At 37.7% G+C, this 14,684-nt stretch overlaps 1 protein-coding gene across 1 annotated transcript; it reads left to right on the forward strand.

Moving 5' to 3' along the window:
- The first annotated feature begins 1,581 nt into the window (after positions 1 to 1,581).
- Positions 1,582 to 13,083, forward strand: KCNK18 (potassium two pore domain channel subfamily K member 18). Its single transcript, XM_007437114.2, has 3 exons — positions 1,582 to 1,819; positions 2,755 to 2,898; positions 11,826 to 13,083. The coding sequence occupies exons 1-3, from the start codon at positions 1,582 to 1,584 to the stop codon at positions 12,635 to 12,637; spliced, it is 1,194 nt and encodes a 397-aa protein (XP_007437176.2). The 3' UTR covers positions 12,638 to 13,083.
- The last annotated feature ends 1,601 nt before the right edge of the window (positions 13,084 to 14,684 follow it).

Genomic DNA, 14,684 nt, shown 5'->3' on the forward strand with positions numbered 1-14,684 from the left:
TTATCTGTAGAATTAATTGAATTAGATTTGTCCACAGAATTTTGTTCTCCTCACTAAAAGAATGTTCTCAAAGTAGCACATCTTTATGCTAGAAGACAAAAGAAACTTTTGAAAAAGCTCATAGCCTCACGACAGCTGACAATAAGACAACTAACAACGTGATCCCTGCCAACTCCCTATTGTTCCAAGCCCAGATCAGAGATATGACAAAAACTGTATATAAACAGGGAGCAAACCCCACACTCACTTGCACTGGTGATGTTACCTAGTTGGGTAATGAAATGTCTGCAAGCAAACAGCCAAGCTCAGAAAACACCCAGGATTCCATATGACTAAAAGTTTGGGCCTGGCCACACCACTACCAGTAAGGATTACCACACCATCTCAAAAACACATAGCTCATGCCATGACTAACTTTCTGATCTTGGAACATTGAATGAAGGTATGCACAGCTGTCATTCTTAATATTCTTAATTTGAATATGATGGGACAAACAGTATTCTCAATAGTTGCACTCAGGTGATGGAATACTTTGTCCTATGAAGTATAGTTGATTGTAATTGTTTCTTGCCACTTGTTGAAACTAATTTTATTCTGGCATGCTTCTATGATAACATGGTAGGTAATACTTTTGTGTTTTGGTTGTAACTATCAACCTAGTTTCTTTGGATGCTTGTTTAATACTGTTGCTTTTATAACTTTTGCTCATAATTGGGAAGTATTGTCAGCTGAACTGAATGGTGCTTTTGGGATAGGTTGGGATACACCTGTCTTAGTAAATAAATTACAAAAATAAAGCTCAGCTCTTATATCTGCCCCAAACTGATATAAAGTTGGAGAAAAGTTGATTTGGAGACAGGATATGTTTTCTCTCTTTCACCAAGCAGTATACTCTGGGGTAATTCTATATAATGAACGAAGTCTAACTCATGTATGTTCAGGATACAGACTTTGTGCACAGAGCAAATACCTCAAAAGTGGGCTGGGAGCAGGGGAGGACAGGGAGATAGAGCGGTAAGTATTATTTTATACAGCCTCCACATAAGAAGTCTATACGGTGGTAGAGATCTAGTAGCTTTCTTGGAAAAATTAGAAATTGCATCTTCACTCCTTGGGGAATATCCCCAATCGTACTGAGATCCATTACCTGCTTATATGGACTCATTATCTATTCTTTGCTATTTGCCTTCTCTTACTGGAAATTTTGCTTTGGTTGTTGCCAAAGGGCAGGGCTTTGCAAGCTACATTGCCCTATAGACAAACAGCCTCTTCCTTCAGCTATCAGGTGGTGATAACCCGTGATGCGTATAGTCGCTCGTCATATGCATGCATTACAGCACTTGAGGCAATCAATATTTCTTCTGCACAATGTATCAGCATCTGACAGATGTTTTAAATTGCAATTGGTTGCAATCTCCATCCAGCTCTTTGGGTTTTGTAAGAATAACTCCAGCTATAAAACCAGGAGCTCTTTAGCTATGAAACAGAAGTAGGGTACAGGTTTCCATTGGTCAAGAAGAGGCTCTACTGGAGTTCCAGACTTGTTTTCTCTCTGTTCATGAAACCTTTCTGGTCTTGTTGATGCAAAGTTTTGGGGAGATGAAGCCAAAAACATCTCTTTCCCAGCCAAAGGAAAGGACTTGCTGTCAAGTATTCTGGGCTATCTTTCCCCATGCTTGCTTCATTTGTTCTTTAGTGGTCTATGCCCTTCTGGGAGCTCTCATGTTTTCTCATGTGGAAGGCTGCAGACAGAGCCATGAAAGTGAAGCATACAGGAGCTTCATGCTGAGACTGTGGAATCTTTCAAAGGATTTGTCAGGTATGAGTTTGCAGCAGTTGGCGGAGAGGGCAACCAAGTGAATTGCACCAAATAGACGCTCATTCTCTTCTTGTTTTGAATATGTAAATAACTGTGGGAACCTGAGTTTCTGTAGCATATTATATTTTCTTGCTTAAATAGAAAGGATTTTTTACTTCTGCAGGCAGATTTGCTCTCTGATCCCCCCCCCCCCCCCCGGCTTGATAAGACTTGTGGAACAAACGGGTATGTGAAAAAGAGCTACAGAACAAAGCATGATTTAGAAACTTATTCTCACATAGATTGTGCTTAGCATTTACGAAGAGCAGATCTTAAATGTTTTAATCCTAACAGCATTCCTTATACCTCCACTAGTCCCTTGGGAATAATGGAGCCATTTGAGAATGCAGCACTCGTGAGGAGATTGAATCTGGCATAAGTATAATCATTGTTGAAAGTGGGACCTAAGGAAAATGAACATGCCAGGAATGTTTTTTAAAGATTGTTTTACTTTTTAAATGTTAAGTAATAGTATTTTTGCATACTTTTTATTAGTAATGTTAAATGAATCTGCTTTTTTTCTTATCATTCCCTCAGCATTTTCTCCATGTCATCAGCCATTACTCTGAGAAAGAAGTTAATCTGTAAAGTGGTTTTTCTTGTTAATACCAGGGGCTAATTCTGGAGCATATATGACCAATGAAGTGTATATTTCCCTCAACATTGAATGACTATAGAGTAGCCACATACACGAACTAGAGAGGAAAGCTGCAAAATCAGAGGGAATTGTTTCCTGTCAATAGAAGATGTATGTGGTTTAAATAAGCGCCCCCCTCCGCCAATTTTTCATTGCCACAACATGTCATAGTTCTGTTGAAATAACACAGCGGTAGTCTGTAATCTTTGATTTTCCATAACATTTGACTAATCACAGCATCTCACTTTCTAATTAACAGATAATGAGACCAACAATGAGATATTTACAAACAGAACACGTGACCTGATCAATGAAATTGACTTTGCATGGTTTATTGATCCCTCAAAGAAATGGTCCTTCCTTGGCTCTCTCTTTTTCTGCTGCACTGTCTTCACAACAGTGGGTCAGTATGATTTACATGAAGTATTTTGCAATAAACATACTTAATCTAATCAAAGATGAAGTAGAAAAAAGTCTCAATGAGATTCATGGCCCTTTAAGGTCAGCATGTGTGACCCAAGGCCCCAAATTATTTGAATAACAACACTAATTTAGACATCTACAACTGTCTTTCAGTTCACAGATATGTGGAAGTAGCTCCTGCCAAACATGGTGGGATTTACTTTTGAGTAAGTGTGTATTGCAATTACATCAGTAAGTAAGACCTCCTAGAAAATGTCATCAGTGGACATGAAGCTTCACCAACTAAATATCTCATTCAAAGATGAGATAAAGTTATCAGGATTTTTATTGATCATGCCAGAACCCCAAATCCTGTGCAAATATTTTGTCCAAATAATGTACAATATGAATAAAAGGACAAGTACATACAGTATGTGCTAGACCCATTGTCAGACCTATTGCCAACATTTTCAGCTTCCCTATGTTGACCTGAGATGGTTGTAGTGGACATCTCCTTGCATTTCCTTGAAGATGTAAGAACTGTATTTATGATTGAGAGCCTCAGTAAACAAGGTTCCCCATTTGAGTAAACTTAGGTGGAATCCTTCTGCAAACCAAACTTTTCAACACAGGTCAGTCAAGGAGTTAGAGCTGATGTGCAGCTTGTCTCTCTCACCCATATTGGCTGGTGTGAATGTGCTTCTTGTTTTCCAATGCATATTTGTACACTTACCTCAAATATGTCCTAGAGTCATAATAGAGTTGAGTCTGACTTCTGATGACACCCATGAGTTTTATTGGAAGTTATTTGCCATTGCCTTCTTCTAGGATCTTTAGCTTACAGCCCTGGCATTCCTTGGTATCCAGTAACTACTCTGCTTGGCTTCCATGCCCTGATTAAGATCAGCCTTGGATTGTAATAGAGCCTAAGTGATCTTTAAGATCAAACAGAACAAAATCAGAAAGAGTTTCTCAATAGATTTTGAATGAAGAAAAATGCTTAAGGAAATTGATAGAGGAAAAATTAATCCACATGTTATCATTTTGCCTGTTGTGACTGATTTAAATCAACTGTGTATTATTTTCACTGTTTTGTTGCAAAACTTAATTTTTAGACCAAAGATAAATGTTAAAGCATTCTTTTGCTGTGGGGTTCTTGCTCCTAAAATTCCTGGTTTCTGAAAAACAGAAATTATGAATGAAACTCTAGTTAAGATGCTAACATTGCACCATTTGTTCAGTAACAACTAACAAAGATTACTGTTTCCTGGCACAACAGATAAAGAGACACTTGTAGATTTGTTCTTCCTTCTGCTTCGTTGTGATGCCTTTATTCAGAATGCATTAATTTTTTTTCCAGTTTTGGTTAGATATGTCAATATTTTGTATTGTGTACTTATGTGAACAAGTCATAAGGTAAAATTAGGACAGACTGATACAGATGTAAGAATATGATTAATTTCCTTACAAAAATTTGTAGTATATGTGTTATGTTTTAGTTCCAACATCATTGTGAACTTTGATAATTCTCCAGATGTTTTTACCCTGCCCAGTACTTATTAGGGGCAAATGACTTATTCACAGTATGCTTTGCCTAGTGAAAGCAGATTATTCCATCTTGCCATGACAACCTACCTCATGAAGACAGGTAGCTCCATCTCAATGAAACACTGAGGCAGAGCTGATCCAGTTGGTTGCTTTGCCTCATTAACAGTGACTTCCATGCATACACAGAAGCCACTTTTATGAAGTGAAGATCTGCAACTGCTCTGCTCTACTGGTTAGAAGTGAAATGACATTTGCTTTGAAGGAGCCTTTCACTCCAATAGATGATAACTCAAAGTGCCCCTTCAAAGATGTAAACAGCCTTAGTCCTATCATATTTGCTGATAGGTAGTTCTTCCACCTATGAAACAGAGTGGCCATTTATATCTCACCACCCCAAAAAGAAAGTTCATCACACCAATTGGGGATTATAAAAATTATATATAATTTTTTAAAGTCCACATTAAAATTGGAATGAACTACTTTAATTAAATAGAAATATAGTATGTCTTCTCATAATTGGCACCCATACTGCTGCTCAGTTTGCTGTCCAAGTGTTTAACAGTTGTTGGGCAACACCAAGGCTTCTGCTCTGCCTTCTTTATTTTTAATTGCAGGAATAAATAAAACATAGTTTATGATGGATAGTGATGAGAGTTAATGCAGTCTAAGTCTATAACCTAAAGTCTTGTAAGTAAGTCCCATTAGACTTAATGGGACTGACTTCTGATATTGTTCTATCATTCAATTAGAACAGAAGTGGGAAACGCATAACCCACTAGATGTTGCCAAATTACAATTAAATATCAACATCACTTCACCCAGCCATGCTTACTGAGGGCTACTCGGGCTACTGAAAGCTGCAGCTCAATAACATACAGAAACGAGTAATTCTAGCCTGCTTGAGGCAGGCCTACGCTTCCCATTTGTAGGTAACAGAGACCCTCTGGCATGAATTTTTAGATCCCTTTTTCATTTCTAGGTGGTGGTGGTGGGTTTAAGAGGCAAAATAGATAAGGCATCTATTTACACATGCTTAGAGCACCAACTACATCCTTGAAAACTCAAAGAAATTGGGCTGATTTTCCGACTGGGAGAGCAAAGAGGAAAAATGCTTAAAATGTCAAAAATGAACCACAAAGAATGGGCTAAACATTTCATTTCCATTCAGTCTGGTAGTGTCATAATATCCCCAGCACATGCTCTGCAGACGAACTGAGGAGCTAGAAATAAGGTTGTTATTATATCTTTATCAGGGTCAAAGATAAGGCACTGAACCTTACTCATATGAGTATTATAGAAATAAATTATAAACAAAGATGTTGCTCTTCACCAAGCGACATTGCCAGCATTTGTGGAAATATCTAGTTGCAGGCCCATCAAGCAAATAAAGGTGTTTAAATATTTAGGTATCTATTTCTAGTCATCTACTTCTTGGATACAGCAAACTCAAGAAATCACAGCCTAAACTCACAAAGCTTTCAGTGCAGTCATTACATTTGCCAGCTCCAATGGGAACATATTACTCTCTGCAGCCATTTAAATTTTCTGTACTAAGGTATTAAGCCTACTGTTGTTTGGTGCCCAGTTCTGTGCATATTCTGATCATTCACATTTTAAACTATCCAAATTCATCAGAACCTTATTGTGAGTCTCTACTGAACTCCAAATGTGCTGCTTTGGTTAGAACTTGGATGGCCTTCTATAGCAGTTTGAATGAGAATCCTTTAGGGTACATTGCTGACTCAACTTACTTTGGCTGATATGGTTCCTTCCACTGGAAGAAAGGAATGGCTAACAATCCATCTTCCTGTGGCTTTTTAGCCTCATTCCTAATATCACTTGGAAGAGACAAGCCGTGCAAATAATTAAATAGAAAACCCTTGTTCTAGACGTACAGAATTGCAGATCCAAAATTCCATCATACTATCTCAAGGACCTCTTTCATGGTTGCTTCATCTTTCCCAAGTATCTCTATAGAATTACTTTTGCCTCACACACGAAAAGACCTCATGTTAGTAAGGTTCATGGCCTTATCTTTAACACAGATGGAGGAGAGATATAAGTCCGAAACTAAAGTCACTTGCTTTTTATTTGTTGGCTTCTCCATTGAAATGTCCAAAACTGCAGCAAAATTTTGCTCAGTTGCAACTGTTATGAGGAGACTTTATGTTTGATTCTTATGACGGTTAGGGAACCAAACTTCTGTGTGTGTGTGTGTGTGTGTGTGTGTGTTTGTGTGTTCATTCTATTTTCTATATATATGTCCTATTTTTATATATATTTTTTCTAACATATATGTGTATACACACACACACACACACACACACACACACATGCATATTCTATTTTATTACATTTTCCTAGAGAGCTGTTAGAATATCACTAATATTCTGTAAACAGTTTCTTCTTCTGCTATAGAGATCTATTTTTAGGTTCTGGCTGTAAATTAATAAAGTTAAGTTGATTTAAGAATCAAATTTACAAACTGTATATGCATGCTTATATACAATACATATAGTAATAGTGATTTCTCCAATAGTTTGTGGCTGACAAATGGCATATTGGTGTTCTGTATTTTTTAAAAAGGATTTGCATGCATATTAACATCCTTTTGACATTTTTCTCCATTTGCTTACCATTGTAAATTCAGAATGTCACTGAATTTTAATACTTTTGCTGTTTACATATTTCAGTAATCTCTCGCTTGAGATTGTGTCAATATTTTGTAATTATTGTTTGCAGCAATATAAAAAAAATATTAAATGTTGATACATAATCACATAGAAATCCATGCAATAAAGCATTTGGAGTTAATGGTAAATTACAGTTTTTCTTTGTATTGATTTTTCTTACAATTTTCTTCCAAAATATATGGGCAACAGGATGTGGTTGTTACACTGAAAATAATCTTCAGTCTGCAACATCCAACCGTTAAAATTGCCATTATTATATATTATATTCAACTCATTAGGAGCCAAATAACAGCAGAATGAAATTTTAATAATTATTACTCAGGGCTGACACTATTTGATCTGTTGCATCCGATGCCAGACAGACATTTTAGTGGACAGAGTTAAGGCTGCTATTGATAGTATTCTTCATATATTTATTTTCATTTCCTTCCTTACCAATAGGATTTATAATGTTTAATCATTTTAAAATCCTTCATTATAATTAAATGTTAGTATTTTTAGCCCTTTATGGATCATTACCCTGTAGTGGTGAAGGAGTTTGCATACCCCAATGAGTCTGTGAGCTATATTTTTGGGAGAACATTTTCCAAGAAGAGACACCTATGATGGGCAGATCATAGATGAAAAACTAGGCTAATCACAGTCCAGCGCACTCGCATATTCTGCTAGTGGATAATCACAGCCAAGAAAATGTCTATATTAGGGATGTCTGCAGGTATGGTCAATGTACATAAAAAACAGATAAAGCGTGGATTGTACCATCATGGCTACCATTTTGACTTTTTTTACCACAACTTGTAGAACAACCCTGGTCCATGAGATGCTGAAAATGAGCTGCTCAAATCAGAAAATATCCAATGAACTACTGGGGAAAAGGGTTCATAATGAAGTTAATGGGGAAAAAAAAAAAGAAGCCAGCAGAAGACAAGATAGCTAGATACTGTCACTGATATCATAAGCATGAGCTTACAAGAATTCAAAGAAGCAGTTAATGACAAACTTTTCTTGAGAACTATGGTCCATTAAAACCTAAAGAGTCAGAAGTGATTGAATAATAACCAAAGTATTTTTACAATAAGCTTATCTTTAGCCATATAAGCTTTTATTTAGATTTTATTATTTATTTTATATATCAAATTTGCCCATCTTGTTGAAACGACTCTGGACGGTTTACAGAATCTTTAAGAACCTTTAACCTGTAAACCTTACAGAAGTTTTTCTATATTGATGCTGCTTCCTAATTTATAAGACTGCTCTGTGAATCTGTTTCATTGGATCCACTAAAGCTGTGTAGAATATTAAATATGAAATGCGTTTGGAACAAGGGAAGATCTGGGCAAACTAGCAGGCTATCTAGCTCGGTTGCCGACTTTGTCTGGCAACACTTCTCTAGGATCTCATTTTAATAATGGAGGTCTTCCACGTTATGCTAGAGTTTAAAGCTGAGGCTTTTGCACACAAGGCATGTGCTCTACTACCCAATGAACCATAACCCTTCCCATACTGGCAACCTTTATTTTTGTACATTTAAAACAGTCATATTTTTCCACTTCAAGGAATCTAAAAGGAAAAGGAAGAAAGAGAACAGGTTTTAAAATGAAAAATTAGAGAGTTACTAGAATGCCAATCCCATGAACCTATCAAAGGGAAATTAAGAAATTTGCCTATGAAAGGAATGAACAGGGGATGTGGAATGCCATCCTCATGCCGGGGACATTTGATTTAGTCCCTTCCTCAAGCAACCATACACGGACTGCAAACGTTTGCCAGGAGGGAGCCTTTGCATCTATGAGTAGACAAAGACACAGCTGTTATAGAAGTTCATATCTAATATCTCAACTTCATAGTTCCATGACTGCTAAATTAGTGAAAATGTACAATAGTTAGTCTGAACCAGCCAAAATTATTTTTACCGACATTTTCACCACATTTGAAGGGCCCAAAATATATCGACCCCCTGCTCCAAAAGTACAATCCTCCACCCATCACTTCTTTTTACCTTCTTCAGAGCCTTTTTCATAGGTACAGGCCAAAAAGCAGAGTTGTTCCTGCTTCACACCTGAAGGGAAACTCATTCCAAGTATGATTCTGTATTGGAAACCATTACATATTTCAAGACTTTTGTTTAGTACAATAAATCTAGTTAGTTAAGTATGACTTTCACCATTATTTTGTTTGTAAGCCGCCTAGAGTCACTTATATAGTGAGATGGGTGGCGTATAAATTTGATAAATAAATAAATAAATAAATAAATTCGCTCTTTTAGGTTTCCCTATGTGCTCCTGCTTACTTATCCACTGACTTCAGTGACTAAAAGTAATGGAGAAAAGAATTAAGTTGACACAGGATGCAGTGGGAAGAAGTGTGTGTCTGTGGGATGCTCAAATGAAAATTCTGCCTTTGGATCTCAGACATACTTTAAAAAGCTCTGAACTTCCACTCCAGTCCAGGCACCAAATCCTGAGAGCAGTGAGCATAAGTAGTGCCCTACTGGATCAGACCTCTGGCCCATCTAGTCCAGCAGTTTGTCCTCAGAGTGGCCAATTAACTGCACAAGGAAGCCCACTAGTCTCCTAGCAGATGGCCTTCAGAGGGAGTCACACTGCCATCAAGGCTAATAGCCATTGATCCATGAACTAGGGCCTGTTTGGAGGCAAGTAGCTCTGGATTAGTCTGTCAGTCAAAGATAGCCAATGACAGTAGTGCGGTGTTGTCCAAACATGGCCACTTTAAGATGAGTGGACTTCAACTCCCAGAATTCCCCAGCCAGCATGGCTGGCTGGGGAATTCTGCAAGTTGAAGTCCACTCATCTTAAAGTGGCCACGTTTGGACAACACTGCAGTAGTTGCGAGTCAACACTGCGAGTTGAAGTCCACTCATCTTAAAGTGGTCAAGTTTGGACAACACTGCAGTAGTGGGATGCAATGTTTTGGGTTATCTAGGAGAAGCCAAACTCTTTGAAAGTGGAAAGAAGAACAATATTCTTTCTCACTATGGCTTAGACAAAAATTGTTAATATTTGGGCGGATACTTTTTTAGAACACCACCTGGGTTAAGCCCTTCTGATGACTATGATTAAAGGACAAAAAGGAGACAGAGAGACACTTAAAGCAATTCGCTTTTCTCTCTAGCTTGAAAATCAGCCTTGCTCGGCACTGCTTACAGGTGTGAAAATTAAGAAGGGAAGGAATCTGGAGCTTAACAGGACACACACATCACCTTGGCTACAAAATTGGGACAGTGGAAGGGGTGTGTGTGTCATTATAAAGGTTCCCACGTGCAACCCTTTGGCTTTCTAATTGTGTCTTTGGTCAGCTGACTGACATGATGAGTGTTAAATTTCACCACAGTGCTAGGATTTTGCATTCTATATAACACAGCTTTACATGGGATTCTCCATGAATGTTGGATGCCAGCTGGGGATGAAGAAGGCAGAGTCAGGGAAACTGCTCTATCCAGCTCTCTAGCAATTTGGGATCAGAAAATACATTCTATGCAAGGGTGGGCTGTAAAAGTCAGGAACCATAGGCCGGTCACAATCTGTTTTATTAATTAATATTTTTTTCAGAGAAAATATTACTATACTTAGGAATATTCAAAGATCACACATCAAACATGTAACTACACAGGTGCAGACACAGATAGAGGAATGCCATACTGAAATGTGAAATGCCAAAGTGAATGAATGTGTGTGTGTGTGTGTGTGTTTTAGCATGCCCCTAAATACTAATAACTTTGGCACTTTATCTCTAGAGGAGAGTTTTCTGTAGATAGGTACCACTTCTTGATTGATGATAAATGAGCATCCACAGGAAGTGGCATAACAGGAGGGCCTCTGATGATGATCTAGTGATCGGGCAGATTTATATGAAAGGGGGCGAAGCTCCACACAAACTATGGAAATATTCCAATATTCTAAAACAAAGAAACAAATCGCAAGGCATCATACCAGAGCTAAATAACAGATGCAAAAAGTGATAACTTCAGAATCAGCCAGGCCTAACAAAAGTAAGCTTTTAGGTGGCTAGAATCCACATTCCATATTGCAACTGGTTGTAGTATCTGTATATTTAACAATACTTCTCAAAGGACAACATCTATGCAACAATTAGGCTCACAGGATCCAGGTGGGGGGCTTTGCTGTTTGGAGGGCCTTGACAGCACGTGGCATCCCCGTGCTTTGAGCTGCAGGTCCAGAGGGAGTTTTGCAGTGAAAACTCTGGTCTGCACAGCCCTTCTTGGAAAAAAGTATCGAAGTGCACAGCTAATAAACACATTGTATTTGATGCCATGTTCACTATAAAAATGCTGTAACATCTGTAATGGAAAGACCAGGAAGCAGTAGGATTTTATTATTTGTCTTCATATTTTAAATGCAGGCAATAGATGCCATTTTTTTTAAAAGGCTACTGTATGCATTTTATTTATTTATTTATTTATTTATTTATTTATTTATTTATTTATAGCAAAGACGTGTTTTCAGAAAAGATAATATCCATAAGCGGACAAAGAAAATTAGTGAAGTTATACAATTAATGCTCCAATATAACATTAATAAAATAGTAAACCATACCCCCCCCCAAAAAGCATCTATTATATGCATATTCATTAGCTTTGTTCAGACTGAAATGCCGTAGAAAAGCAAATAACATTTAAACAGTTTTCTCTGGTTTTGTTTGGTTCCAGGTTATGGTCATATTTATCCTGTGACAAGACTTGGGAAATACTTGTGCATGTTGTATGCATTGTTTGGCATACCTCTCATGTTCCTAGTCCTTACTGACATGGGCGACATCCTATCAGCTATTTTATCCACCTCTTACAATCGAGCCCGGAAACTGCAATCCAAAGTGTTAGCCAGGCTTTCTTTTGGGTCTTGTTGTAAGAAAAACCCTGATTCCAAAGGAGGCTCAGCTTCCCTTGGGCCAACCAAAATAGTTCTTCTTGAACCTTTAAATATTAGGGATGCTTTGAAAAATAATTCTTCCTTTAAGAAAAAGCCTGGACAGTATCAAAACATTGAGATTTTTGAAAGGCTTATTGTCAGAGAAAATGCATTTCTTACACCGCCAAACCTGACCAGATTTGAACGATGGAATTCGTGTCCTGAATTAGACAAAGGAGCAATGGTGAATCACATGATTAGCAACATCAATAACATAGGGAAGGAAGTAGAGAAGCTGGATGTGCCCTTTTCACTGATGACTTTGATTGTTTTTGCATACATCTCCTGTGCTGCGGCTGTTCTTCCCCATTGGGAAAGAGCCTTAAATTTTGAGGAAGCTTTCTATTTTTGTTTTATCACCTTAACCACCATTGGCTTTGGTGATGTCAAACTGCAGCACCCCAACTTTTTTTTGTTTCTCTCAGTTTATATTGTGGTTGGCATGGAAATTGTCATAATTGCTTTCAAGCTGGGACAAGACAGGATCCTTGGTCTGTACAAGAAGCTGCTTTTCTGCATCAGTCGAAAAAAAGTTTCAGACAAAACAGCATGAAGAACACCCATCGAACCCGAAGAAGGCATGCAAGATCACTGCTCGAATCAGATCCATAGACAGTGCATTCAAAGGGAATGGATCCTTCCATTTTTCCAATGGAAAATCATCAAGGGATGGGACAGATTTTTTCATTGTCACTGGGAATCTGCTGTAAACTAATTGAATTACTACACAGAGCAGCTAAATGTTCTTGGTTTGAAAATAAATTTTCCCTTTTAAGAAATGAAATTGATAGAATAACAACGTGAACCTGGATATACCTACTCAACAGTAAGACCCACTGAGTTCCACAAGGTTTGCTGGAAAGTAAGTCCTATTGAATTCAACAGGATTTGTTCTGAGCAGGCTTACATGGGATTCTCTGGAGGGTATTATCTGGAATGCTAGCTCCCAGTATAATGTTTTAGATCTGACACTTATGTTTGTGTGGACAAGTGGATTATAGCTTTATCTCAAGTGGCAGTTACAGAAGAAGCCAGAACAACTGAGCCAAAGCTGCTGAGTGCTTATTTAAACTCTTTATATACTGCCCTGTACCAGTACTGATGTTAGGACATGCCACCTGCTGAAAATGTCACAATTGTAAAACTGAATCCAGACCAAGAGATGATTGTCAAGATCTGAATGCATGATCGTTATATTAGTGTATTAGAAATAAATGTATATGAATTTGAATAATATTTGTATTAGGCAAGTATATATAGAATTGTAGCGGTTTGTTGTTATAATGATATCATATATTGTGGGGAGGGGGTTTCCTCTTTTTTCTGTTGTAATTTTTTTTCTCACCTCTTTTTTTTAAAGCACTGGTATGTAGGGTTTTTTTCTTTTTCTTTGACAATGGATGTATTTCTCTCATAACTATTTTGGTGTTTTGTTCCTTTCCTTTCCCTTTTTCTGTTAAACTTTTAAAAGCAATAAAAAATAAATAACTCTGCTTCCATCGAGTGGTCTTGGGAAGTTAAAGTCCTGGAAGTCCTAACTAAAAAGTGTGGAATGTTCCTCTCCAATATCATTGCTCATATATGTTGAGCATGACTGAGCTTTCACCTTTGATTGGCATGGATTTTCGGGAGAAGCCCTGTGCAGTAATCTGGTAAGAAGTCAATGATCAAGTAGGGTCAGGACCATCAGTAATTGATGACATCAGCATTCTAAGCAGTTCACAATGAAAATAACGACAACCACCATTTTAAAACTACTTCTTGGGATGGGAAAAGGTTGTTTGTTTTTTTAAATATAGCCATTCTCTATGAATTGGACAGATGCTACTAGAAATGGGAAATTAATGTTGAGAAAACCTGAACAGAGCACCTGTTTCTATGATCAACAGTGCATCTGAACTCATCTCTTAGAAGGGTCTCCTTCATAGTCTTAAGTTATTTTATTGATGGAGATGCAGCTTCTCTCTATCAAAGATTGTAGTCATACGTTAATAATCATTCTAAGAAATTAATATGAGGTGGCATCTTAGGTGTAATTTTAGAGACATACAGTTGGTCATGCATTGCATGAATCTACAAATACATTTAAAACAGGTATTCTGCCAATACTTTGTTTGGCCTTTTGCTGTTACTTCATCCATTTATAGCATATCTTCTGACAAGGATGGTATAAAGACAGCTCTTCAAGGCTTTCCTGGGCACCTAGATATTACCTTGCCAGGCAATCATTTATGAACGTACAGAGGGACTATGCAGGGCTAGCTCTACTCCTTTTATCACTCCCTCCCCCCACTTCACAGCAATGCTCCCAAGCCAATTTTCCTGGACTGTTTGTACTCTGAACAAGTCAGTGATCATTTCCTTCTTCCAGCAGGTGGTAGGTCTAGATACTGATCAAGCATGGACTATCAGAACCTGGAAAGCCCACTACAAACTGGGTTAACCATCAAAAAGAGTTGTTCCACTAGTCAGCTGGGATCTTAAGAAGTCTAGCAATGTTAAGTGTTTGCTGCTGAGTCAAACTTTAAAGAACCCAAAGCCCTTTCTGAAGCCTTAGACTCCAGTGAAAAACTGGAGTGAAAAACTGAAGAAACTAGGAA

The sequence above is a fragment of the Python bivittatus genome, unplaced genomic scaffold (assembly GCF_059951505.1).
Source record: "Python bivittatus isolate LINGU-HERP-01145 unplaced genomic scaffold, Pbiv_v1 ctg000980_np1212, whole genome shotgun sequence".
Taxonomy (NCBI): Eukaryota; Metazoa; Chordata; class Lepidosauria; order Squamata; family Pythonidae; genus Python; species Python bivittatus.